The 27661-nt window shown below is 43.9% G+C and overlaps 1 protein-coding gene across 1 annotated transcript; it reads left to right on the forward strand.

Moving 5' to 3' along the window:
* Window positions 1-27661, forward strand: LOC130121623 (breakpoint cluster region protein-like). Its single transcript, XM_056290463.1, has 15 exons — window positions 1-194; window positions 967-1132; window positions 2268-2387; window positions 3068-3143; window positions 3500-3604; window positions 5542-5616; window positions 6380-6477; window positions 7399-7530; window positions 14550-14609; window positions 15022-15131; window positions 21101-21240; window positions 22807-22941; window positions 23731-23836; window positions 26231-26393; window positions 27188-27661. The coding sequence occupies exons 1-15, from the start codon at window positions 1-3 to the stop codon at window positions 27275-27277; spliced, it is 1770 nt and encodes a 589-aa protein (XP_056146438.1). The 3' UTR covers window positions 27278-27661.

A 27661-nucleotide genomic window follows, 5' to 3' on the forward strand; every position in this document is an offset into this window, starting at 1 on the left:
ATGCTTGCTAATAGACTGCAGCAAATAGCCGGGTTTGAGTTACTGATGGTCCTCTATGCTTGTCTACCACAGAACCGCCAGCTGCTGAAGGACAGCTTCATGGTGGAGCTGGTGGAGGGGGCGAGGAAACTACGCCATATCTTTCTTTTCACCGACTTGCTGCTCTGTGCGAAGCTCAAGAAACAGATCGGAGGGTGGGTATTTAAAAGTTTTATATTTGGGATGTTTAGTACATAACCTTGAAGTGTTAGTATTAAACAACTGACATTGATAAAAAATAAAATAAAAATAAGGTCAAATTCTTGATTTGTATTGTTGTTTGAAACCCATACAAAGGGTTCAGTAGTTGGGTATTTACTGATACATATTGGAATATCAAATAGTTTGAAGTCACTTTTACACCGTAGATATGTGTCATTTATGGGTAGATTTTAAAACTTTCTCTTCTTCTGATATGTTTGAAGCTAAACTGAACTGTTTATTTGTGAGAAATAAATTTAGATTTCATCAGCTAAGTGACCTGAAATCAGTTTCACAATGAACATGAACAAAAGCTCTAAACAAATTTGCTTATTTAATTTTTTTATTTTTTTATTTGATTATTATTTTTATTTTTTATTTTTAAAATATGATTATTTAAATCACATTTTCACAGCATTAAATTTCCTAGCATTCATAAATGCGGTTAAGCCTGTTCTTTGCTCCAAATCGGGGGAAAAAAATGTTTTTACATCACTCGTAACTTCACCTATTTCTGATATCTCTCATTCTCCTCACTTCCCTTTATCCATTTTTTTTTTGCTTTTTGTACTTTCTCACTCCGCCTCCCTCTCCTTACTGCTCTCCTTCATGTCACTTCTTTGCTTCCTCTCTGGCAATTTATTACCCTTTCTTCCTCCCTGCTTTATATCCATCTGTCAACTAATCTCATCATCTCCCTACCCCTTTCTCTTCCCCCCGCTGCAGTAAAAACCAGCAGTATGACAGTAAATGGTACATCCCCCTTTCTGAGCTGACCTTCCAGGGCCCAGAGGAGGCTGAGCCGCTAACCATCCCTCAGGTCCCCGACGAAGAGCTAGATGCCATGAAGGTCAAGATCTCCCACCTCCGCAGTGAGATCCAGAGAGAGAAGGTAGAGTAGATTCATGCATGGAAGCAAAATCATGTTTCGATGCTGCCACAGGGGAGAAACACATGCAAAGGCTCGCTCCACAGATACAAACACTTACAAGTCTGCTTGGTGAGGTTTCAGGACCTCCCAGCTCAGGTGTGAGGTCTAGACAGAGACAGCATTTTGGATTCATATTCACAGAGAAGTGGAGAGATACAAGAACTGTATACATATATGTCAAACACAGTAAAACTTGTGCAAATAGCAGTGATCTTGTGCTCATTGCACAACTTTTCATTATAACTTCTGTCACCAGGTGTGCCATCTATTTTCATTAGGACCATTGCAATACCAGTTCATTATAGTTACTGTTACTGACTGCAGAATCTGCCATTTGCAAAAGTTTACTGTTTATAGTTCCATTGCATATGTCACTTTACAGACATACTCTACTGTAGTGCACTGTTCAACAAAGTACACCTAAAGTCTGCATTGACTGTTTTTTGTACATATTCTTGCACTTTGACCTGTCTAGGTACTTTTATAAGTATTTCCATTTCCCACCTGTGTGTTGAGCCAGCAAAACAAGCAATGCATTATGAGAATAAGCATAAACTTGATTTCATGGGGGACGTCCGGGTAGCGTAGCGGTCTATTCTGTTGCCTACCAACATGGGGATCGCCGGTTCGAATCCCTGTGTTACCTTCGGCTTGGTCGGGCGTCCCTACAGACACAATTGGCCACTTCTGTGGGTGGGAAGCTGGATGTGGGTATGTGTCCTGGTCACTGCACTAGTGCCGCCTCTAGTCAGTCAGGGTGCCTGTTCAGGGTGGAGGGGGAACTGAGGGGAATAGCGTGATCCTCCCACGTGCTACGCCCCCCTGGCGAAACTCCTCACTGTCAGGTGAAAAGAAGCAGCTGGTGACTCCACATGTATCGAAGGAGACATATGGTAGTCTGCAGCCCTCCCACGGTTTGGTAGAGGGGGTGGAGCAGCGACCGGGACGGCTCAGAAGAGTGGAGTAATTGGCCAGATACAGCTGAGGAGAAAAGGGGGAGGAAACCCCCCCCTCCAAAAAAAACTTGATTTCATAATGACAAATAAACTTGAATACTTGAAAACACTATATCATGGTTTGCCTTGTTTGATTTTAGAGAGCCAACAAGGGATCCAAAGTGATAGACCGGCTCAGGAAGAAGCTGTCTGAGCAGGAGTCTCTATTACTGCTGACCTCCCCAAGCATGGCCCTGAGAGTACACAACAGGAATGGCAAGGTCTAACAAGCTGATAATGTTCTTTATCCTTTTCCAAGTCATCTGCTCCTCTTCTAGCCCTCCTTTCGGACTACCTTTATATCCTGTAATTTTACCCCAATTTTCTGATGATGTAGATTCCTCTACAGTCTTCCTCACCCTTGTCTCTTAGTTACTCTTATCCTCTGCTATGTCTCTGATTATTTTTTAAATTCTTAAATTTTGAATTAAAAAAAAAGTTTGAATTTTTAAATGAATGAAAATATAAATTTTAATTAATTTTAAATTTTAGATTAAATTTATTTTTAAATTAAATTTTAATTTTTTAAGTTTAAAATTTACATTTAAATTTATAAAATTAAATTTAAAAAATACAATTTTAAAATACAATTTTTTTAAATTTAATTTTTATTTTTTTTTAATTTCGCCAAGTTTATTGTTGGTATTTACAAGTTGATTTATAGCTTGTTCAACATGTTAAAAAGGTTGGGAATGAGAATGCATAAAACAAATTTAAGTTAATTTGTTTACTCACCAGGAAATGATAAGAACATAATCGCTGACTAGGTAAAAATCAAAATGCGACATGTTTTTCTTTTATTCTATTCCACGCAGCATTGTGTCTCCTTTCCCTCTTCCTGTTACTCTCCTCTTTCTTCATATACCAGAAATGAAAGTCGTTTTTTATTTGCATATTTCAGAGTTACATTTTCCTGATATCGTCTGACTATGAACGAGCTGAGTGGAGGGAGATGATCAAGGAACAGCAGAAGAAATGTAAGACCCAGAAATACAGAATACATTCAGTTTCATCCAGCAACCGAAAAAAAAAGAGAAGAATGAGACGGTTTTTCATTTCATACTAATGCATCTGTGACTATTATAAATGACTCGGCTTTATCCAACATGAATTTTTTATCACATCGTTGGAAAAAACTGTTATTTGTCCGAGACACTGATTCCAACACTCATTTGTTAGTGTTGTTATCTCAGGAAGACCAAAACAGCAGTCAGTAGTCAATGGTCAGTACATGATTTCAGTAGGACATGTGATCTCTTGTGTTTAATATTCAGCGCTGTCAGTATTACCCTGACCTTCCCACCCTGACCGTGTAAATCCATTGTCTTCCAAGGTTTCAAGAGTGTCTCCTTGACCTCTGTGGAGCTGCAGATGCTGACCAACTCCTGTGTCAAACTGCAGACCGTCCACCACATACCGCTCACAATCAACAAAGAAGGTACGTCTTGATGCATGCTCAATAACCCAGGTAAGAAAATCACAGGGAGTTGAATCAGTTCAGTGATGAAACTGACTTCAGTCTCAACTGACTGCAGGTATCCCCACCCTTATAAACAATACAGGGGCATAACGACCCAAACCAATGACCGGTTTCATATGCAAATTGCTGTGACCATTAACTAGAGTTTCAATAGCCATGTGTACTATTCACACAGGATTTGGGAATAGTTGCAATCACAGCATTGTAAGATGGTGACTGATGTACTCTTAGGCCACCCCCTCGGTTCAGGGTTGGTTGTTCCCTCTTCTTTGGTCCACCCCAAGGATCGGGTCCCCGAGCACAAACAGAGCAATATAGTGCATGCTGTTAAGTGCCAAGAAGATTGCTGTGACTTATACATTGGGGAAACTAAACAGATGCTGGCCAAGAGGATGGCACAACACAGGACTGCTAACACGTCAGGCCAGGACTCCACAGTCTACACCCATCTACAGGCCAGTGGCCACTCTTTCGAGGATGAGGATGTGCACATCCAGATAGGGAGGAACGCTGGTTTGAACAGGTAGTCAGAGACCATCTATGTGAAGAGGGAATAACCGTCCCTGAACCGGGGGGCGGGGGCGGGGGGGGGTCTAACAGTACATCTGTCACCATCTTACAATGCTGTGATTGCAACTATTCCCAAATCGTCTGTGAATAGTACACATGGCCATTGAAACTCTAATTAATGGTCACGGCAATTTGCATATGAAACTGGTCGTTGGTTTGGGTCGTTATGCCATTATATTGTTTACAAGGGTGGGGATACCTGCAGTCAGTTTAGACTGAAGAGATCACTTGGATGAAACGTTTCTCTCAATAAACGTTGTGTCCAGATGAACTGAGTCAACTTCCTGTGAACACAGGAGGTACATTTCTGGATGTTGTCATGTGTAATTAAATAGTGTATGTACAGCACTGTATCACTTTGCTCATTTTATGAGATCTAAAAATGAACACCCACGATTATGTAAAAACAGCTTATCATATTTCTCACCACAACCAGATTACCAAGTTTAAGATTTTCGCAATTCAGTCCAAGTACTGTAGCATGTTATGTGGGGTGTTGTACAGTATACCACACCACAGTATACCAGTGTACCATGCTACAGGTTACCATGGTACAGTATACCATGCTATATAGTATACCATGCTACAGTATACCACACCACAGTATACCGGTATGCCATGCTACAGGTTACCATGGTACAGTATACCACACCACAGTATACCAGTGTACCATGCTACAGGTTACCATGGTACAGTATACCATGCTATATAATATACCATGCTACAGTATACCACACCACAGTATACCAGTATACCATGCTACAGTATACCACACCACAGCATACCAGTATACCATGCTACAATATACCATGCTACAGTATACCAGTATACCATGCTGCAGTATACCATACCACAGTATACCAGTATGCCATGCTACAGTATACCATGCTACAGTATACCACACCACAGCATACCAGTATACCATGCTACAGTATACCAGTATACCATGGTACAGTATACCTTGCAGTACAGCATGGTCATGGTACAGTATACCATGCAGCATGGTACAGTATGGCATGGTACAGTATACCATGCTATACAGTATACCATGCTACAGTATAGCATGGTACAGTATACCATGCTATACAGTATACCATACTACAGTGCACCACCCCACATACCATACTACAGTATACCACATACCATGCTTACATTGCTATGGCATGCTGAAAATATAACTGTTTGTTCTGAAGAAGGAAGAAAAGTAGGAAAGAGTTTCTTCCTTGTATGACGTTGTTCCAGCTTGTACAGCTATAGTCCCATCCTAAACACTAATTTCTTTTTCTTCTTTTTTTGTTGTTGCTTTTGGCTATGTGTGTTTGCAGAGGATGAATCCCCTGGACTCTATGGCTTCCTGAATGTAATAGTCCATTCAGCCTCCGGCCTCAAACAGAGCTTGAGTGAGTCACCTTTAGCCTCTACAAGAGCAAATACAAGTACATTATACACGCTGTTAAAACACACCGTCTTCTTCCTGGCGAGGCACTGCTGTTTAGCGAACGCACAACACAGAGACCTTTTGTGTACTGCTTTAATCGAATAACTCGTGGAAAATGTGAAAGACCAAACCTTCTTTTAGCACTTCTGTTTTTTAGCCACCTTTCACGTCTGTTCGGATCAAAATTAGTAGGACGTTTCAATTTTACAAACCCTTAAATATTTTCAGAAACCTCCCATTTATCAACCTGGATATTGAGTGCAGACCAGTACTGCAGAGCTTTTGTTTTTCTAACTACGCTGAGCACAGTGTTGAATGTCAAGCCAAGTCAGTTTTATTTGTAGTATAGCCCAATATCACAAATTACACATTTGCCTCAGGGGGCTTTACAGCAACACAGCATTCTGTCCTTAGACCCTTGCATCGGATAAGGAACAACTCCCTAAAAAAAAACAACCCTTTAACAGGGTTAAATATATGTATGATGGATATCATGAGGAGGATGCCAAGCAGTGTCCAGACGCCACCGGAACAGCCCAGGACCCGAGCCACGTGACCAGCATCACCATGTAGACCCAAATAAATAAACAAATAAAAGTCACACATCTGAGTGAGAGAGAGAAGGATATGGCATTGAAACAGGATAACGGACGTGGTTTATTTATCTTAACTGGAGAACAGTGTCGCTACCGGGTGTCACAGCTGAGCACGTTCCTCTCTTTCAGATCTCTACTGCACGCTGGAGGTGGACTCTTTTGGCTTCTTCCTGAACAAAGCCAAGACAAGAGTGTATCGCTACACCACTGAACCCAAATGGAATGAGGTGAGAGAGAGAGACTGGTTCACTGTTTCAACATTCTCCTCAAGTACATGAATCCGGGGCGTCCGGGGAGCGTGGCGGTCTATTCTGTTGCCTACCAACACGGGGATCTCTGGTTCGAATCCCCGTGTTACCCCCGGCTGGGTCGGGCGTCCCTACAGACACAATTGGCTGTGTCTGCGGGTGGGAAGCCGGATGTGGGTATGTGTCCTGGTCACAGCACTAGCGCCTCCTCCGGTCGGTTGGGGTTCCTGTTCGTGGGGGAGGGAGAACTGGGGGGAATAGCGTGATCCTCCCATGCGCTACGTCCCCCCTGGTAAAACTCCTCGCTGTCAGGTGGAAAGAAACGGCTGGCGACTCCACATGTGTGTGTATATATATATATATATATATATATATATATATATATATGACTGTAAGGGAAGAATACTGTTAATCCAAACCTTTAACGCAAAATAGCTTTGATACAATCAGGATGATACGCAGTAGGAATTTTCCACTTTGGACCCAACGACTCCTTGACTACTTTGTCCGGCAGAGTGGAAACAGTGTTTGTAACGAGGGGGGCTGCTGCTCACGACTCACATCTGTTGAACCACTTAGGGGACCAACGCAGTGTGGGCCCTAAACGTATGCGTAAACCATATGCAGATCGCCCCCCTTGCATAATTAAAGATATCTCTGATCAGCTGTGCAACGTGGTGTGATGTGTTGTGCTTGCAGATTGCATGTAAACACATTCTCCTCCCTGTTATATTTATTCCCCTTTCTAATTCCATCTGCCTTTGTGACTCATTGTGTTGCCTTTCCCCTAATCTGTCTCTTTCTCTTCATCACTCGCCGTCGTTCTTTCTTTCTCTGTCATCATCTTCAAATCGCTGACTGTTGTGCCCCATCCGCGCCGACTGTTCTTTCCCTCCCCAGGAGTTCGAGATCGAGCTGGAGGGCTCCCAGACCCTGAGGCTGCTGTGCTACGAGAAGAGCTACAACAAGAGCAAGCAGAGTAAGGAGGACGGGGAGAACGCGGACCGCATCATGGGGAAAGGACAGATCCCGGTATGACATGACGTCACTCCCTTCAGCGGCTCCGCTCCGAGTCACTCCTGACGCGTCGTTATGCAACCGCGGTGGCGTAGCGGGGAACTCAGATCACAACCCGGGTATCAGGCTGATCTCTCGCACCGTACCAATTAAGGGAAGCAGCCGATCTTATTAATTAACTTGATGCGTTTTTGTCGGGTGTGCCCACCAGTAGGGTGAAAGAGGGAAAACGCTGACGTGCTCACATGTGACAGGCTTGATTAAGAAAGGTCAAAAAGGTCGAAAATCGATGCGGGCTTTAACCCGAACACCGCCGCTTAATCTATATAATGACATGGATGGCTCTGCAGCGTGCATGTTTTAACGAAGACGAAGAAGAAAACTGTGACGTGTTTGGTGTGTTTCTTTAGTTATGAGAGGTACTTCAGGCCATAATTACAGGTCAGATCCTGTACAGTTTATGGGGAAATAGCCAGACCCCTTTTGCCTGTAGAGCTGATGCTCATAATTCACATGTTCTCCATGTAAAAGGGTCTTATATTCCAGAGGTCACACACACACACACACACACACACACCTGACATTAGTGTATGACGACGTGATGGCAAATTTGGCAATTTAGTCAACATAACCGTCTCAGCTTGCGGATTCGGTCAAGTATTTCAGGCGTGACCAGAGGAAAGACAGTGAGAGAAGGTGAAGGGTGAAAGTAAAGCCCAGGATCCAGGGAGAAAGACAAAGAAAAAGGGCGAAGAAGAAGGTGAGAGGGCGGAGGTGGGGGTAGCGGAGGCAGGGAGGGCGTAGATAGAAAGACGATATTAAGTGGAGACCAGTATTCTCTGGGGATTCAGATTGAAACAGTCATTGTCTCCTTTGATCTGCATCCTGCGGAGTGCACCCCCCCACCCCCCATCATACATTGTTTACACACACACACACACACACACACACACACACAAACGACCTTCTCCTCCTCTAATTAGAGCAGGACATGAGGCTTTTTCTCTGTGTGTGTGTGTGTGTGTGTAGGCATTGTATGGTGGAATTTTTACTCTAGAATATTTATCAAAGAAGGTTGGGTCAGTTCATCTGGATACAATGTTTATTGACAAGATACATTTCATCACTCATCCTTCTTTGATGTTCTTGCCTGGATTACTGGGCATGCACCAAGACCGGGATATTCATATCTTTATACAATGCCCACAAAAGCATGTTAAGACGGCGTCGTGTTGGTGCCGAACAGGCGCTGGTAATTGCAGTAGCGACCTGCTCTGGGAGAGAAGCCCAATTATTATTTGCTTTCGAACGTGGAAACGCGTGCGCGGTGCTCCCTCTAGTGGTTGCAATGATAGTGCTTCGCCGGGAACGCGCTCGCTACCTGATGACGTCAGCCAAAACTGACTATTGTCTGCCGTGTTTTATCCCATCCCTTTTTACCTCTTCGTGCCTGATATTCTTTCTTGTTCGCTTAGCGTTTCATCCTCTACTTTCAGAATTCATCCTCCGCTCTCTTTGTTTCCTATCACGTTGTGCATCTTTTGTTCTCTTATTCTGCGTTGTTATCTGCCACGACTGTCAGACTGACAGTCGGAAGTGGCATTCAGATGGAGCTGTGTTCATTAATACTGTATAGAAGACGTAGAATGAAGTAATGATTAAGTCATTGTCTTAAAACCTCACACATAATTAGTATCCAGACAAACGATATATGGTTTATCTGGCTTTTACAGTAATTTAATCTTTTTTTTTTTCAGTAACATGTATTGAATTTGATTTGTGATTGTGCTGAGACGCATGACTGACGGAGGCAATACACTGTCAGGGTTTATTTAACAACTTAATGTGTTTTATGACCTGCAAAGCAGGCCCATTTAGTATGTATTCTAAATATCCATTTAATGTGTTTACATGAGCGCTCGTGTGTGTGTGTGTGTGTGTGTGGGGGGGGGGGGGGTGCAGATCTTTTGGCAGGAGGACTTTAGATGGGGAGACAAGCAGCAGCAGTCAATAAATAAATATATAAATAAATATGTAAATGCTCATTATGAAAATGAACTGGACACTCGGGTCTGTGACCCTTTTTAAAACTTTGTCAAGCGGCACGTGGCATCCTAAAGGTTGCCGACCCCTGGCAGCAGCCGTATACGTCGAGTGTGTGGGAACGCCTCGCTAACGACGAAACCTGTGCTACTGTCACTCGCCGAATATGCAAGTCCGTTGTGAAACACAGCAGAAGTATGCACGCTCGCCTGAAAGCCGAGCTGCCGAGGAATGCGGCAAAACCTCTCAGCAGCAGTCGGTCAGTTGGTGGCGTCACGTCCTGCCGTGACAGCGAAAAGACGGCTGCAAATCACCAGTTTTGCTGGCTGAATTTCATGGTGAAAGATATTATAGGCCTTCAGCCGCGGTAAATGGAGAAGACATCGCTACGACAGCCGGGCTCGAAAAGCAAAAACTGACTGAGCACGACTAAGACTTACGTAGGCTTACAGTCTAGGGCGTGCCTGAGTTTTGTTTTCCTCCTCGTTTTTCCCCCCCAACATTTCAATTTTTCTTTTTTCTTTTTTTTGCACTTCAGTGGGAGTTGTAGCGCATATCAGTTATTGTTGCATGCATTGATGCAGCTGAGTTGCAACCAGTTGTTTCTACTTGATTCTGTTGCGTGTAAACGCTGTGTATGACCTGTCTGTTGTCAGCATACACATTATGTTTGCTAATGCAGGTTATCACCTGAGGGGGCACGGTGGCGCAGTGGTTAGCGCAGTCGCCTCACAGCAAGAAGGTCCAGGGGTCGAGCTCCCGAGTAGTCCAACCTTGGGGATCATCCCGGGTTGTCCTCTGTGTGGAGTTTGCATGTTCTCCCCGTGTCTGCGTGGGTTTCCTCCGGATGCTTCGGTTTTCTCCCACAGTCCAAAGACACGTAGCTCAGGTGAATCGGCTGTACTAAATTGTCCCTAGGTGTGAATATGTGTGTGTGTGTGGGCCCTGTGATGGACTGGCGGGCTGTCCAGGGTGTCTCCCCACCTTCTGCCCAATGACTGCTGTGATAGGCTCCAGCATCCCTGTGCAGGATAAGCGGCTACGATAATGGATGGATGGATTGTCACTTGTTGCAAAGCAGTCCCTTCTCCGGTGGTTTTATTCATGACGTCATCAGCAAGTCAGGGTCGACTCGACTTTCATCACAAAAGAGTCGACTTAAAAAAAAAAATAAAGTCATGCAACCCCTAGTTTTTTTTTCTTTTGATCCCCCCCCCCACTTTTCTCCCCAATTATATCTGGCCAATTACGCCACTCTTCCGAGCTGTCCCGGTCGCTGCTCCACCCCCTCTGCCGATCCTGGGAGGGCTGCGAACCACCACATGCCTCCTCCGATACATGTGGAGTCGCCAGCCACTTCTTTTCACCTGACAGTCAGCAGTTTCACCAGGTGGACGTAGCGCATGGGAGGATCACGCTATTCCCCCCCCGAACAGGCACCCCTACCGACCAGAGGAGGCACTAGTGCAGCGACCAGGGCACATACCCACATCCGACTTCCCACAGTTGTGGCTAGGGGTGCCTGACCAAGCCGGAGGTAACACGGGGATTCGAACCGGCGATCCTCGTGTTGGTAGGCAACGGAATAGACTGCCACGCTACCCGGGCGCCCCATGCAACCTCTAGTTTGTATGTATGTTTGTTTGTGTGTTTAATGGACAGAAAAGAGAGATGCATTCTCCAGCTCACACTAAGACTGAGCTAGCCATGTAGCTTAAGAGAGGCAGAGAAGAAGGAGCAGAGGAGAGTCAAGAGCAGGGAGGAGATAAAGAGAGGTGAGCTAGGAGCAATTGATGTTTTCCTATGATCAACAGTTCACTTGTGCGCGTAGCTGATTGTGTTGCTTCATCCAAGTGGACAATCATGTGCGACACTGATGGCATTATCTTCTATGAATAGGCCACTGTGTTCGATTTCATTGGCTTTGTTGAGAAGAAGTTGTATAAAGTGTGTGTAACTGGATTCTACACGTGCCGTTTCGCACTGACTCGTCTTGCGCCTCTGAACGCCGGCGAAGACAAAAGAAAGAAAAAGAGAGGAGGAACAGGGCGATTAACCTGGTAGAAGAACACACAACATGGTTTTGACATGCCACATTGTTGGGATTTGAGACAGTGGCCAACTGGATGAAGGTGACCTCTAAGGCACAACGTTGGTTTGGTTCAGTAAGGTTCTCGTATTCGTTTGAAACCAACTGTACACGTGGTTCAGATTTATGAAAATTGGCGTGCGCAGCTGGCAGGACTGTCACATCTGTATGGGACTACTGTTTAGAATGGAGAATATTGTACTAAGCTGTTTTAAAGCTCACTTGGATGTGCACACATTTTTACACACATCTTGTATGGCCCTTAAAAGGGGTCTGTAGAAGGGAAGTATAGTTTTGTTGGACCTGCAGGACCTGGTCTGCACTGTCTTGGCCAGAGATGCTAACATACTATGTCAGGAAAGGATGTTGTCAAACTAAGGGGCCTCAGTGAGTGTCGGGGCCGAGGGGTCAAACTGTGGGGGCATGTACGCAATGTCTTTTTCAGAAATAAAGTGAAGAGAGTAGAACTAAAACTCATGTGCCGACAGATGTTACTATTATGGGATCAGGGAATATGTATCATTTCATTGTTGTTTTTTTTGCATATGGGTGTTGTTATTTGTGTGGGTACATTCAACAACTTTTCTTGTCAAATGTGTGTCTAAGGGTGGCAGTGGTGCAGTGGTTAGTGCGGTCGCCTCACAGCAAGACAGTCCTGGGTTCGAACCCCGGGGTAGTCCAACCTTGGGGGTCGTCCTCTGTGTTGAGTTTGCCCAGTGAATGACAGAGATAATTATTGGTAAAGATGAATGATTTAATAGATTAAGTAAATAGTCTGGATTACAGTTGAACACTTAATATGTGCTCTGTTGATCCTGAAAGATGGCTGAACGTTCTGGCTCCATTCTGGGTTACGGTTATGCCATTTCCCCGCTGGACTCTACAGGTACTGTCTGTCTTCTCTGGTCATGCCTGAGAAGAGGATTAGTATGAGAATTTGTGATCCTGTGATGATATATCTTAAGACGGAAAAATGTTGATGGCTGCAACTGCTGCAGAAATGTCTATTCGAAGGATTGTAGGAGGTCTGTGGTGCCTAATTGGTTGAGAATCAATAGTTTGATGAAAAATGGTCAACGTCTTGCCTGATTAGCAAGTGAAAGTCAGATGCAGTGATATGGGAAGATAGAAATGAGGTTAGGTAGTGGGAGGCAGCCTTTTTGAAAAGATTTTCTTGTGACCTGACATCCTTTTAAGGTCTGAATGGGGCTTGAAGGGGCCCTTCTTCCTTGGAAGGTGAGTCTTGACCTGAAAAATCTGGATCTATGGTGAATGGACCTGGAATTTCTGGAGAAGGTGGAAGGGAAGCATTTGATGTTTCTGAAAAATTCGTGAACAGCTCTTGATACGAGTCAGGGAATGAACCTGGCACCTCTAAGAGTGGAGGATGGCGGCCCTGACATTCTGAATATTGTGAGGAAGAGCGTTGGAATTCTGGATGGGAGGAGGGGGAGTAATCTAGACTATGAAGATGAGGAAAAGAGAATCCCTGAAATCTATGAGAAGAGATTAGATGGTTGTCTTTCCATTCCCTAGCTAGAAGTGGATAAAGAACCCATTATCTCTCTAAAAATTGTACGTTAAAGAAGCAGATGACTTCTCTAAGAGGTGTCTGTAGAAGGCCCCTGTCTTTGAAGCCCTGGTGTCCTTGGAACAGGAGGATCAATACTTTTCTGAATGGAAGCTGGAGGGCTATCTGCCAGGTAGATAGCCTGGAGGGGAATATGTGTTTAGTCGCGTTTGTGTGTATGTGTGTGTGTGTGTGTGTGTGTCCACGGCTAATCTCGCAAACTACTGGACCCATCAACCCTAAATTTCTATGCACAGTTCTGACTATATGATGAAGAGGATTAGTATGTACTAGTATTAGTATCTCGTGGTTGTGGTGATTCAGAACCTATGAAAAATGTTTGTTCTCACTCTCGCCGCTCCCTGTCTTCATTCACTCTAGCTCGCTCGACCAACGCTGCTCTCAGTGCCCGATATAGACAATGGTACACATGTGCACCAGCGATTGACTCAGATTGGGCGGTGATATCAACAATTATTTAAAGAATTTTGACAATCCAAAAAATGCGTAAGTTATAAAGGAACAACTTCCTCTAGGTTGCAGTCAAAACAGGAAGTGCTGCATATTCTTGTTTCTGCCCGATCTGAGTCAACTGTAGATGTGAGTCGTGCATGCATGACCGTAAACGGTTTACCCAGCTTTATTATATTATGAAAATAACGACAGGGTTTGTGGTTAGACCAGAATGGTCGCATAGCAAACCTTTTCTTTTGGAAGGTGAAAGTTCATATTAGACTTGGTTGCATTCATGCCTAAGAGGCTGCACATCCACAGACTGACAGGCAAAACATTTTTATTAGATAGATTTTTTTTAGCTTGAGCACTGCATATTGAAAACTTTTTTTCCATATTTCCCATTCACTCAACTTGGGCACTGTGCAAAAGTCTTGCAAGAAGAACACTCTTTTTTTCTGTCTGTGTAACTGTCCGCTGCTAATCGCGCATACTGCTGGGCCTGTTAGCCTAATATTTTTAGTGCACAGTTATGACTGTATGATCAAGGACCTCTCGTGGTTGTAGTGATTCAAAACCTTTGAAAAACCTGTTTTTTATTGCAATTGGGTGCTAACTCCTCAGCTGGTTTTTCAGCTAAGCCCAAGCACACTGGAGAGTGGGAGAACTGCATGCCTGGAGGGGTTCTGCACTCTGCAGAGAACACTCTTCTAGTTTGAAATGTTTTTTTATTCAGCATATGTGCACCGTAGCAGTTTGAGTTTGCAAATTACATCCTCAGGTCAACGTTAATACAAGAATGAAATGTCTCTGCACTAACAAAATAATTCATTTAAGGCTAATGCAGAATGCCATTGTGATTGTGCTTCCTCTACCCAGCTTGACCCTCAGACCCTCCATGGCAAAGACTGGCAGAGAACAGTCATTCCTATGAACGGGGTGAGTGGCTCACACTAGTTTACACTTATAAAAAAATGTTTTATCCTTCTCATTCTTTTTGCTGCACTGTCTACTTTTACTTTTAGAAGGTCATCAATATTACATGACATATACTTGTTGAAAATCCTTACATTATAAGTTGTCCGTATCGCACTGAATATAGGCATGGGAGAAGTCCCCAAGATCCTATGTCCATCTCGCAATGATACTGCCAAATTTCCTGTTTCTCAATTCCCAATGTGAACATTTCATATTGGATGGATTGCAGCAGTGCAGCAGCATTAGCCAACATTTATTATCTATGAACACTATGTCTGTAGGGTTTTTTTTTTGTAGGTCTTAGGCCTGTAATATACTCTTTGGTTACATGTTAAGTAGCTCTAACTTTTAGCCCCACTTTTGTCTGCATCAGATTGAGGTTAAGATCTCAATGAAGTTCACCAGCCGAGAGTTCAGCTTGAAGAGGATGCCTTCACGAAAACCTATGGGAGTGTTTGGAGTAAAGATATCAACGGTGACCAAGTGAGTTGATCATTTATTTCACTTGTTCACTGACACAGCAGTCAGCTAACTCTACAGTAGTCATCTGGGCACCTGTACTGACACCATGGAAAAAGCTCCTCTGTGTGGCAGGTGGTGAACACCAGTGACCTCAGTGAGTTTTAAAGCCTAATTTCCGATGAAGAGAACATGGGGAGAGGGGATTCAAGCAAGGAGAGATACTTAGGCAAGGAGACGTAACCACCAGCCAGAACGCTTAACCTCTCAACCAGGATAATCCTCCAGCGTTGCACTTGGCAGCCTCTTCTACTGGCATCAACCCACAATTTGGAGGAACTAAGCCAAAATCTGTCACATTTATAGACTCATCTTTTCTGTTCAACACTGACGCCAATACTCTTGGCTCTGTCATCAGATCTCACAACTTTTCCTATGCTGACTGAGTTCATTTTTTCTTCCCCTGACACAAAGGTTGAGATATTTATCTCTGTTTGCCTGACCTTACAGTTTTATGTCTGCCCAAAGCCTCAAGATCAGCTTTAACGTGGCTGAGTCGACCTCATCAGGAATACTTACATGTGTTATCAGCCACATCGCTGTAACGCCCGGCCAGACTGCCGAATATATCAGTCCTAATATCCACCGGTTGACTGGAGAGCAAAACTGCAGCCCCAACAGACTTTGGTCAATTAAAACTGCTACAGTGATTTTTTTTTACATAAGTCTCAATTATGATATTTCTATTTGACCATTTTATACAATGAGTCTAAATGCTTGTCTCTGGGTTGGATTCCCCACAAAATTTGGTGAGATGATTTACAGCACACTGACAGATACATAGCCACATTTTTACATTACCTCATGGCTGTATGTCTTGCAAACACCCGTTTTATCGCTGAAAAATCCCTTTTCTCTTCAAAACAAGTGCACAAGCTACCAGGGGGTGAATGTAGATTTTTGCAACGATGAAGTCATTTTTTCCAGAATACACTATTGTTTTGTGCGTAGTATTGCACAAAGTCAACAAAAATAAATCCAAAACTCTCCTTGGCAGCTTTAAATGGATGGCAGATGTAAAATAAATACTTTAGGGCTTAGTAACTTGTAATGTTAAGAGCCCAGTTTCCAACATATGTGATCATCTCTGAGAAACTTCAGTGATTTTATGTCACTCTTTTACTGCCAAGTGAGCTGCCATATCCCCCCCCCCCCCGTTTTTCTCTCCAATTGTACTTGGCCAATTACCCCACTCTTCCGAGCTGTCTTCCCCCTCTGCCGATCCGGGGAGGGCTGCAGACTACCACATGCCTCCTTCGATACATGTGGTGTCGCCAGCTGCTTCTTTTCACCTGACAGTGAGGAGTTTCGCCAGGGGGACATAGCGTGTGAGAGGATCACGCTATCCCCCCCCCCCCGAACAGGCACCCCAGCCGACCAGAGGAGGCGCTAGTGCAGCAACCAGGACACATACCCACATCCGGCTTCCCACCCGCAGACACGGCCAATTGTGTCTGTAGGGATGCCCGACCAAGCCGGAGGTAACACGGGGATTCAAACCAACGATCCCCGTGTTGGTAGGCAACGGAATAGACCGCCATGCTACCCGGACGCCCGGCTGCCATATTCTTTGCTGCGTCCTTTCACATCAGCTAAATACTGAGGTCCCCCAATTAGTGTCTCAACGTTAAAGTCCAAGTGAAATTTCAAATCTCCTCACATTTGATGTAAAAAAACAAACAAAAACAAAACATGCTAAATCAAAGTGATATCAAAGTTATGTGACTTTTTTCATTTTAAAAAGATGGGAAAACGTATTTTTGTAGTTGTATCCTGAAAATGGCATCGAGACGTCAATGCTGAGTTGGCATTTCCATAATAGCTCTATCATACAACTATGGATGATGTTAAAAGACAATAGAGAGCACACTTTTTATCATCGAACACGTATTATCTGCACTTCAACTTTTTATCATCTAACACTTATTATCTGCGCTACCTGTCACTTGATGTGTTTATCAGCTTATTAAGATTTGTGTGTAAACAACAAAATGAGTGCACTGTTCTTGCCTCAAATGGTCTGGACATGCACAAGCATTATTGTCACAATACCATCAAAAAATAAGTGGTCATTTACAGGGCGTCCAGGTGGCGTGGCAGTCTATTCCGTTGCCTACCAATCCCCGTGTTGCCTACCAATCCCCGTGTTGCCTACCAATCCCTGTGTTGCCTCCGGCTTGGTCGGGCGTCCCTACAGACACAACTGGCCGTGTCTGCGGGTGGGAAGCCGGATGTTGGTATGTGTCCTGGTCGCTGCACTAGCACTTCCTCTGGTCAGTCGGGGCGCCTGTTCGGTGGGGGGGGGACTGGGGGGGAACAGCATGATCCTCCCATGCACTACGTCCCCCTGGTGAAACTCCTCACTGTCAGGTGAAAAGAAGCAGCTGGCAACTCCACATGTATCGGGGGAGGCATGTGGTAGTCTGGAGCCCTCCCCGGATTGGCAGAGGGGGTGGAGCAGCGACCGGGATGGCTCGGAAGAGTGGGGTAATTGGCCAAGTACAATTGGGAGGGGGAAAAAAAAGGGGGGGAACCAATGCCAGAGTATTATGCAAATCAATTCTCTTTCATCAAGTAAGGCCGAGGTTCAGAATTTAATGCGTTTTGCGATTATTACGGGTCCGACATTTCCTTTAAAGCTGCGATAGGCAACTTTTTTCAGGGTCATTTGTGAAAAATTCATATCGCTCTTATCGCTATGAGTATTTCAAATGGTCTGAGAGAAAATCAATGCTCTGTTAAACCCTGTGTCTCATGGTCAGAATCTCACAGCTTTTCCAAAGGAATTGAATCAAGTGCAACTGGACTTGGTATATATCCGTGAAGACGGGCGTTGCTAAACATCAGAACACAAAGAGCCATAGACATCTATAGCTCTGATAACGACTCCAAAGAGGATAAATATCTGAGTCTCGTCACCAGCCAGTCAGACTAGCTTGGTCTAATCCGAAAGGCACGAACTGATTAAGCCTCTTGGATGAGAGGCGAAACGTCTTCATGGATATATACCAAGTCCAGTTGCACTTGATTCAATTCCTTTGGATAACCATGACCTGGATGAATGAGAACATTCACAGACATCTCACAGCTTTTCGTCCCTGTGGATCTCAAAGAGTTGGACAGAGTAAACAGCAGTCATCTTAATAAATACTTCATATATCTTTAAGTACTGAAGTGATCCACAACATCAATTTTGGGACAACTAAGAGATTCCCTGAAAAAAAAAGAAAAAGTTTTTAGATGCACAGATTAACAACTGCAATACATTTTTCTCTCCATGGCATTACAGATACAGGTCATCACACAAGGTGATGAGGAAACAGTAATCTTTTATAGATACAGGGCTTCACACCAATCATGATGGTGTTACTAACAGTTTCACTGAAAAAAAAAAACTTTTTACATGCATGACTTATTAACAACAACATGAATTTTGCCAGTCACAACAGGCAGGCTCATGCACATGCATGAAGCTGGCTGTGGGAGGGAAGGAGGATACAGAGTGAGTGGGGAATGGGTTTTTTGGGGGGGTGTCGGAGAAAAATTTTCCACCCCCCAAAGTTTCCTATTGCAGCTTTAGCATGGCAAACTGTCGCACTACACCATTCAACATCTGGAAGGACCAATACTGATGTTTGCTGGTATGTTTGTATGCTGCTCAGACAGAGAAATAAATATTTGATTTAATGGCCTGCGGCCTCATTACTCTTAAGTCTTATCCTCTGAATGTGCTGAGCCTACGTGACCTCACAGCATTTATCCGAGCCCTCCGTGGATTTCTCCCGAGTTTTTATTTTTTTTATTTTTTATAATTCATGGTGATATTTTTTTCTGGCAATGTCCAAATAGTTGTTAAGTTATTATATCTATGTCACTGACATTTTCCCTCTTCACTGCCTATTACTGTTCCCTTTTGATAATTACCAGTTAGGAATTCCCACTAACTTAAACCTTGTCCTGATACACTCATTGCCAACCGCAGTAGAGAGAAGTATCAGCTAAATGCTTCTTGATATGTTGAAAATGTCAGGTGTTTTCTATCGTCAGGTTAAGAGACCAACAAACAGCTGGCAGCTTGCAGAGTTTCTGCCATGCTGTTGAAAACCAGTGCTTCATATTGAGCAGCACATACTACAGTATTGTATAGAGATGTACTGCATGATAGACTAAGTCTACACTGTTGATAGGTGGTTTAGGTATTCTGCGTCTTTTATATCACAACATTTTTCAGGTTTGATGACATAAACTTATGTTGGGATAAAGGAATCGAAAGGAATCTCTAGGATTACATAAAGTAATGCGGATGACTGTTTAAAAAAGATTAATTGGGATCTGGATCAAAATGTGGCGTTGTTGAAAATCAGGAATCAGGAACTCTTTGTCATTTCACTTCATGTACTTATGTACACTAAATGAAATGAAATATCATTTCTCCCACTCCACAGCAGTACAACACAAAGACAAAAACACATATCCCAAAACTACAAGAACATATATATCGAAACTAGAATAAATATATCCAAACTAGAACACATATATCCAAACTAAGAACACATATATCCAAACTATAACACATATCCAAACTAAGAACACATATATCCAAACTAGAACACATATATCCAAACTAAAAACACACATATATTCAAACTAAGAACACATATATCCAAACTATAACACATATCCAAACTAAGAACACATATATCCAAACTAGAACACATATATCCAAACTAAAAACACACATATATTCAAACTAAGAACACATATATCCAAACTAGAACACATATATCCAAACTAAGAACACATATATCCAAACTAAGAACACAAAGATACAAACTAAAATCACATATATCCAAACTAAGAACACAAAGATACAAACTAAAATCACATATATCCAAACTAAGAACACATATATACAAACTAAAAACACATATATCCAAACTAAGAACACATTTTTCTGAACTAAAAACACGTATATTCAAATTAAGAACACATTTTTCTGAACTAAAAACACATATATCCAAATTAAGAACACATTTTTCTGAACTAAAAACATATATTGTGGCAGGATGAGGAAAAACACAAGAGACGAAGGCAAGTTTGATGTTTATTCCTCAACTCCAAAAACCAAACTGCAGCAGGAACAACCCTGCACCAGCGAGCCCGGGAACGTAAACCACGCCCCCAGCCCACAGCCCACAGCCCTGCTGGGTGAGAGGCACAGCCCCCAGTGTCCGCCACAATATATCCAAATTAAGCAGCAAACAATCACTGTCCGAGAGAAGGAACACCAGCCATGATGATTGTTGGAACTGCCAGCCTGCTTGGGCTAGCAGTTAGCTTAGCCTGCCCCACTTGCAGGCTAAGCTAACTGAACAGCCCATGATAACTGAACTGCCCAAATGAACAGACAAAGAATATGCTGGGGTTTCCGCATTGTGCCTTTGTGACGTGGGTGTTGGTGATGAGACACAATGAGGATTGCTGGTACTCAGCATAGTTATTGTGTATACTGGGTAAGATCTCTTACCATTGAATAGACACCATGTCAACAGGAACACCAGCACAGAGCCCAAGGCCTTACTTGCCCTCCATTCAGTCAACACAATCTAAACGTTAACCACCATTTTCCCTGGACCATGTTGAGGCTACTGCATCTGGCCTTTTTAGTCATGTTAGTCAAGTCCCACCACTATAGTGTTAAGAAGAGCAGTAACAAAACACTTAACCGAGATTGGTTCAGTTTTGTTCATCTACTCCCACTTTCATTACAAAAACCCAGGTTTTATCACTTAAAATTGAGTTTATGTGAGAGCTCATCAGTGTGTGTGTGTGTGTGTGTGTGTGTGTGTGTGTGTGTGTGTGTGTGTGTGTGTGTGTGTGTGTGTGTGTGTGTGTGTGTGTGTGTCTTCATCCTTGTGTTTTTCTAAATCCAGGCGAGAGCGGTCCAAGGTACCCTACATTGTGCGGCAGTGCCTGGAGGAGATTGAGAGGAGAGGTATGGAGGAGGTTGGCATCTATCGAGTATCAGGAGTGGCCACTGACATTCAGGCACTGAAGGCCGCCTTTGACACAAGTGAGCATAACCTTTCTCAGTATAAGAAGACAATTTAACCTGAAGGAGGCTTAAGTGGTGACAGTGGGAAATTCAGAAAGATGATGATGTGGGCACCACTCATTTTCAGGTTGTTATCATTTTTATTATTATTATGTGTTTTAGGTCTAGGACAGTCTAAATAGTATTCATGAAAAACAACAATTTTCTTCTAAATGGGAAACCAGAAAACAAAGGGACATACCTAGATGATCACTGAATGGTTGGCAGATGGTATGGACCCACATACTCGGTGAATGTATTTTGAGGTTTTTTTTAACCCAGGTCTATTGTTATTCTTTAGAAGTGCTATCAGTTGGTGTCTGGGTAGTGTAGCGGTCTGTGCCATTGCCTGCTAACACGGGGATCACCGGTTCAAATCCCTGTGTTACCTCCAGCTTTGTCGGGCTTCCCTACAGACACAATTGGCTGTGTGTGCGGGTGGGAAGCCGGATGTGGGTATTTAGCACCTCCTCTGGTCGGTCGTGGCACCTGTTCATGGGAGAAGGAGAACTGGGGGGAATAGCGTGATCCTTCCACGTGCTACGTCACCCTGGTAAAACTCCTCACTGTCAGGTGAAAAGAAGTGGCTGGCGACTCCACATGTATGGAGGAGACATGTGGTAGTCTGCAGCCCTCCCCGGATTGGCAGAGGGGGTAGAGCAGTGACCGGGACGGCTGGGAAAAGCGGGGTAATTGGCCTAGTACAATTGGGAAAGAAAAGGGGGGGGGGGTTGAATCTAGCCACAGTCTGCGACAGAATGTGTTACTCAGCTTCAGCCTTCATTGATTGTAATATTTTGAGAGTTGGGTGGTGCTATTTCTAAATTATCAACTGAATGTTACGTCTTCACCTATACCCCATCCCTCTTGTTCGAATTTAACAAATCAGCCCCTTCTTTTAAACAATTAGCACTTTTCATTGAGAGGCTAGGCAGAAGTACAGAAAGTGGGGAGTATTTTTTATTCACAAACTGCTGACTGATTATAATTGTGGCGTGAGTGGTTTTCTGTGTGCACACCTTATCAGGCTCCAGTACACCATCCTGGGGCAAATGAAGTGTGCAAACTGTAATATTTAAGCCCTCAAACTTTTCCATGGCAGAACACTGCGAGGACTGCTTGGAATTGTTCACCGCCATCTCACGGAAAACTCTTTTCTAATCTTCTTTGGCTGTGTCTCTTTTCATCAGGTGATCATTGTGATGATTTGCTGTTTGGCTTTTCCATGGGTTTGCAAGAGTGACACTTTCTCACTGGTTTCAAACAGCTAACCACGTTTCTTTCTGTTGTGGACTAACTCGGGTGATCATGTATCTGCTGTTTTACTGTATACGTATATGTGTGTGTGTGTGTGTGTGTGTGCTGACTGTGTGTGCTGACTGTGTGTGTGTGTGGATGTGGTTGTGTAGAAGTTCTACTGACATACTGACATAAAGGAGCATGGTGATGTGGCTTGGTTTTGAGGTGTTGCTTCAGTGCCGTCCCCCTTTCCGTCATAGAGATAAAACGTCGTGTCTGAGTGTTGTTGTGATCGCTCCTCTACAGACAACAAAGATGTGTCGGTGATGATGAGTGAGATGGATGTCAACGCCATCGCTGGGACCTTGAAGCTGTACTTCAGAGAGCTTCCAGAGCCGCTTTTCACGGATGAGCTCTATCCCAACTTTGCAGGAGGCATCAGTGAGTCACTGCTGGGTTTTTTATTCTTTATAAGTATATCGGGGGGGGGGGGGGACGTGTTAGGGTTACTTTTCATAAGAAGAGCTTATTTACAGTCAGTCAGCCTGTCACCTTCACAAGTGAGCAAGCAACAAAACATTTAATCAACTGACATATAACTTTTAAGGAACACACATTCAAGTTCAAGATGGTCAAAATAGGCGTCTGGGTAGCGTAGCAGTCTATTCCGTTGCCTACCAACACGGGGATCGCCGGTTCGAATCCCCGTGTTACCTCTGGCTTGGTCAGGCGTCCTTACAGACACAATTAGCCGTGTCTGCAGGTGGGAAGCCGGATGTGGGTATGTGTCCTTGTCACTACACTAGCGCCTCCTCTGGTCGGTCGGGGCACTTGTTAAGGGGGAAGGGGGAACTGGGGGGAATAGCGTGAACCTCCCACGCGCTACGTCCACCTGGCGAAACTCCTCACTGTCAGGTGAAAAGAAGCGGCTGGCGACTCCACATGTTTCGGAGGAGGCATGTGGTAGTCTGCAGCCCTCCCTGGATTGGCAGAAGGGGTTGAGTAGTGACCGGGACGGCTCGGAAGAGTGGGGTAATTGGCCGGATACAATTGGTGAGAAAGGGGGGGGGGTGCTCCTGCACCACTAATGCTGAATAGAGCAAGTTGGCGGGACTTATACAATGGCTTCCGCTGCGTTTGAGACATTTAATTTGCAAGATTTACAACATCTCTATTAACTTTGTATGACCGAGTGTCCTTAAAGTGTGTTTTTTCTTCACCTCTGTGCAGCCCTTTCGGACAGCGTTGCCAAAGAGAGCTGTATGTTGAACTTGTTGCTATCACTGCCAGAACCCAACTTGGTCACGTTTCTTTTTCTTTTGGACCACCTAAAGAGGTAGGAAAATAATACACAGTATTACTTGCACAAACAAGACCATATCATATCTATCCAAATATACAAAGTTGTATATATCTTTAAATTTGGAAACTGTACTGCTACACCCAATGTGACTCTTGTCCTATATTAGGTTTTTACAGCCAGCTAAACTCTCCCTTGCATCATATCCTCCAAGGAACAGACCAGTGTTGTATATGGACGGGCTTTAATAACATGGAAGTGTGAAACTGAAAATAAACATACAGAAAAACATATATTAGTAGTATACAGTACAAAATAGCTTACTCTATCTAGAGTTACAGTTAGGATAACTAATCCTCTATATTTCAGGAAACAAAGGTAAGTATAAAACTAACATTTTTCTTTGCAGGAATAAAATGTAAGTTGTAACGAATCAGGTATGCATTGAACACCGTATTTACACTCGCATCAAAGGTATAGCCTGAATGCCATCATTAAAATGTGCTGTCATACATGTTACCAAAATTATACAAACTGTAGCAAATATGTAAAAAATACTTCAAAATAAAGATTCTGGCAATGCTGGATAATAGCTTTACTTACAGATATTGCCACCCAAAGGCTTAGAAACTAGGTGATGGCTCATGATGGAGCATGAATATTGCTGCACTGAAGACACACCATTTTCTTGTTGTCACAGGAAAAGGAAGTAGCTGAAACTGCAGTACTTAACTATGCCACTAGAAGGCAAAAGACTCAAGATAGTGGAACTATGCGCCTAGTGGCAGGGATGCTCTAAATATAAAGGAAACCGTTCCATTACAGAAACATACTAGTAGAACACAATATGCATGGGGACAACTATAAAAAACCGGGCAACAGCTATGAAGGCAGGCCTTTATAGCTGTTGCCTGGCACACAAGACCCAACTGCACTGAGCGATGCTCTAGTCAGTGTTTACTAGTTACTCCGCATAGAGCAGGCGGCTGCATTTGTTGAAGGACCTGAGCCTTCTGAAGGCCAGTGTGCTCTATCCTTTTTTCTACTGTCCCTCCAATACATTTTATTGCTGATGTAATGAAATGGCTAGGACTGCTCTGCTTTAGCCTTCTTTCTTTGTAAAATTACAAGTATCAGTGGCTCTGTGCTCTTATTAGAAGTCCACTACCAGCTCCTGTCTCACTGAAACTGGGGCTCGAGAATATTATTTTCTGATGGGATGGAAAAACCTAACCAGAAATGGCAGCGAGGCAAGCTCTCTGGGTGGTGTGGTGGTCTATTTCTTTGCCTACCAACACGGGGATCACTGGTTCGTATCCCCGTGTTACCTCCGGCTTGGTCGGGCATCCCTAGAGACACAATTGGCTGTCTGCGGCCGTGTCTGCATGTCTGCGGCACTAGTGCCTCCTCTGGTCGGTTGGGGCGTCTGTTCAGGGGGGAGGGGGAACTGGGGGGGAATAGCGTGATCCTCCCACGCGCTACGTCCCACTGGTGAAACTCCTCACTTTCAGGTGAAAAGAAGCCGCTGGCGACTCCACATGTATCGGAGGAGGCATGTGCCTGCAGCCCTCCCCAGATCAGCAGAGGGGGTGGGGCAGTGACCGGGTCGAAGAGTGGGGTAATTGGCCAAGTACAATTGGGGAGAAAAAGGGGGACAAAAAAAAGAAGAAATGGTGGCGAGGCAGAGATGTATTTAGCCACCTGGCAGTTTTAGTCTAGAATGAGGCTGTGATTTATGTTCACGATAGTTTCTCTCCTCTCCTCTGCTCTCTGTGTTTCAACAAACAACCTTGGAGCGAAGCAGAGGAGAGACAATGAACCAGGTGAAGTGAAGACAGCGTTACTCGAGTTGATGACAACCACACTCGTTACGTTACTAAGTGCAATAAAAGCTTGGCACCGTAACAATATATGTCATTTCTCAGTGGAACTTTTGAGGTTAGGGTTTGTTCCGAGTAGGAAGCTTGAGTGGGGGACACCGTTCGTTGTTGTTATGTGCTTGGCGCGAGCTGCATTGTATTTCTTGAAGATTGCGGTAAAGAAGTCAACTTTACATTCGGTCTCTGTCACATTTATAGAAACCAACTTATTGAAACAGGCACCACCCCAAAAGTAAATCCTCCGGTGTAGCATTAATATGTGATCTCAGAAGCAACAACACACAACATAGAAAATGTGTGTGTGTGTGTGTGGGTGGGTGAATGTGAGGCATTAACTGTAAAAGTTGAAAGCAGTTTGATTGGCTGTTGACAAGTGGCATAAAAAATGCAGTCCAGTCCATTGACTCAGACGTACGTAGACCGAGTTTAGGCTGTTTTTGATCACACACTTAAATGCAGAAACTTACAATCTGCCCTCACACGTCAACGTTGCCTTTATGTGGTCTTGTCCTGAAGTTGCATCACTGTGTGTCTGTGTTCCTCTTGCCAGGGTGGCCGAGAAGGAGAGTGTCAACAAGATGTCTCTCCACAACCTGGCTACGGTGTTTGGCCCCACCCTGCTAAGACCTGCAGAGAAGGACAGTAAGATCCCCACCAACCCCACCCAGCCAATCAGCATGGGGGACAGCTGGTCTCTGGAAGTTATGTCACAGGTGAGAGACACAGTCTGAAGCTGTTTCTGGACTCACTGTCTCATTCACTATTCCTGACATACATGAACCACTTTTAAGGTACTACATAGGGACTAATAAATGGAGGTTTTGGACGCTGCTGAATCACCATTTTTCAGCTTCTTCTTGTCCCGTCACTTGGTGTTTGACGGTTAAAAGTGAACACGGGCGCAGCGGAGAAGTTGCGAACAAGCATGAGACACGTTTCAGTTGCATTGGGGGAATTTTTGAGGGCACTTAATAGTGAATACATTTTACAACTAGAAGAGTGTACTCAGGAGAGTGTAGATACCTGCCAGACGTAGCGCCCTTTCTCCAGTGCTCGGACTTGGGTGAAAAACCAGATGAGGAGCTAGCACTCAATTGCGGTATGAAATAGGTTTTTCAAAGGTTTTGAATCACCACAACCAACCTTGTCCAACCTTGGGGGTCATCCCAGGTCCTTTCTATGTGGAGTTTGCATGTTCTCCCTATGTCTATGGTGGGTTTTCTGCGGGTGCTCTGGATATTAGTCCTAAATATTAAGCAGTGACCTTATAGAGAGGATAACTAAACAGATCATAAAAGAAGAAATGTATCTTCTGTTAATTTCTCATCAAAAACTTTTAGCCGAGCTTTTAATTTTGACTGCCAGTAATAATTAATCACCATGTGTGCTGGTCTATTGTTTTGTGCATGAGACAACGTTAAAGTGCTGTAAATGAGAAAGATGCAGGACACAGGTATCACTTTTCTAATGAAACCATCCACTCTACATTTTCTGTTTGCCTCTGAAGGTTCAAGTGCTGCTGTACTTTCTCCAGCTGGAGACCATTCCCACCCCAGACAGCAAAAGACAGAGCATCCTTTTCTCCACCGAAGTGTAAAGCAGAACTGGCTCCGCAGATGTTCGCTACGAGAGAGAAGAAGAAGACCGAAGGACTGTGGCTCAAACTGAGCCTGAAGTAGTATGTTTTTAGAACTGAGTGGCTTCGTCAAATTGGCTCTTAGCCGAATTTCAGGAGTAAACGATGGCTTTTGTGAATGACTAATGGCTATGACCACAAGATGGCGCCATTTAGGCCTCTGCAGTTAAAAGTAGAGGCCGTTCGCTCTAAAACGTGCATATCTCTCTGATGAATACTCATTACTGTACATCGCACCCAATACTCAGTGTGATTCTCTGTACCTCCAGTGATGCAGTATACCCTATCTACCTTGTTCCACCTCACTCTGTCTCCATGTTGCTCTTACTATTATTAACAGTGGAC

Source organism: Lampris incognitus, chromosome 12, assembly GCF_029633865.1.
Source record: "Lampris incognitus isolate fLamInc1 chromosome 12, fLamInc1.hap2, whole genome shotgun sequence".
Lineage (NCBI taxonomy): Eukaryota > Metazoa > Chordata > Actinopteri > Lampriformes > Lampridae > Lampris > Lampris incognitus.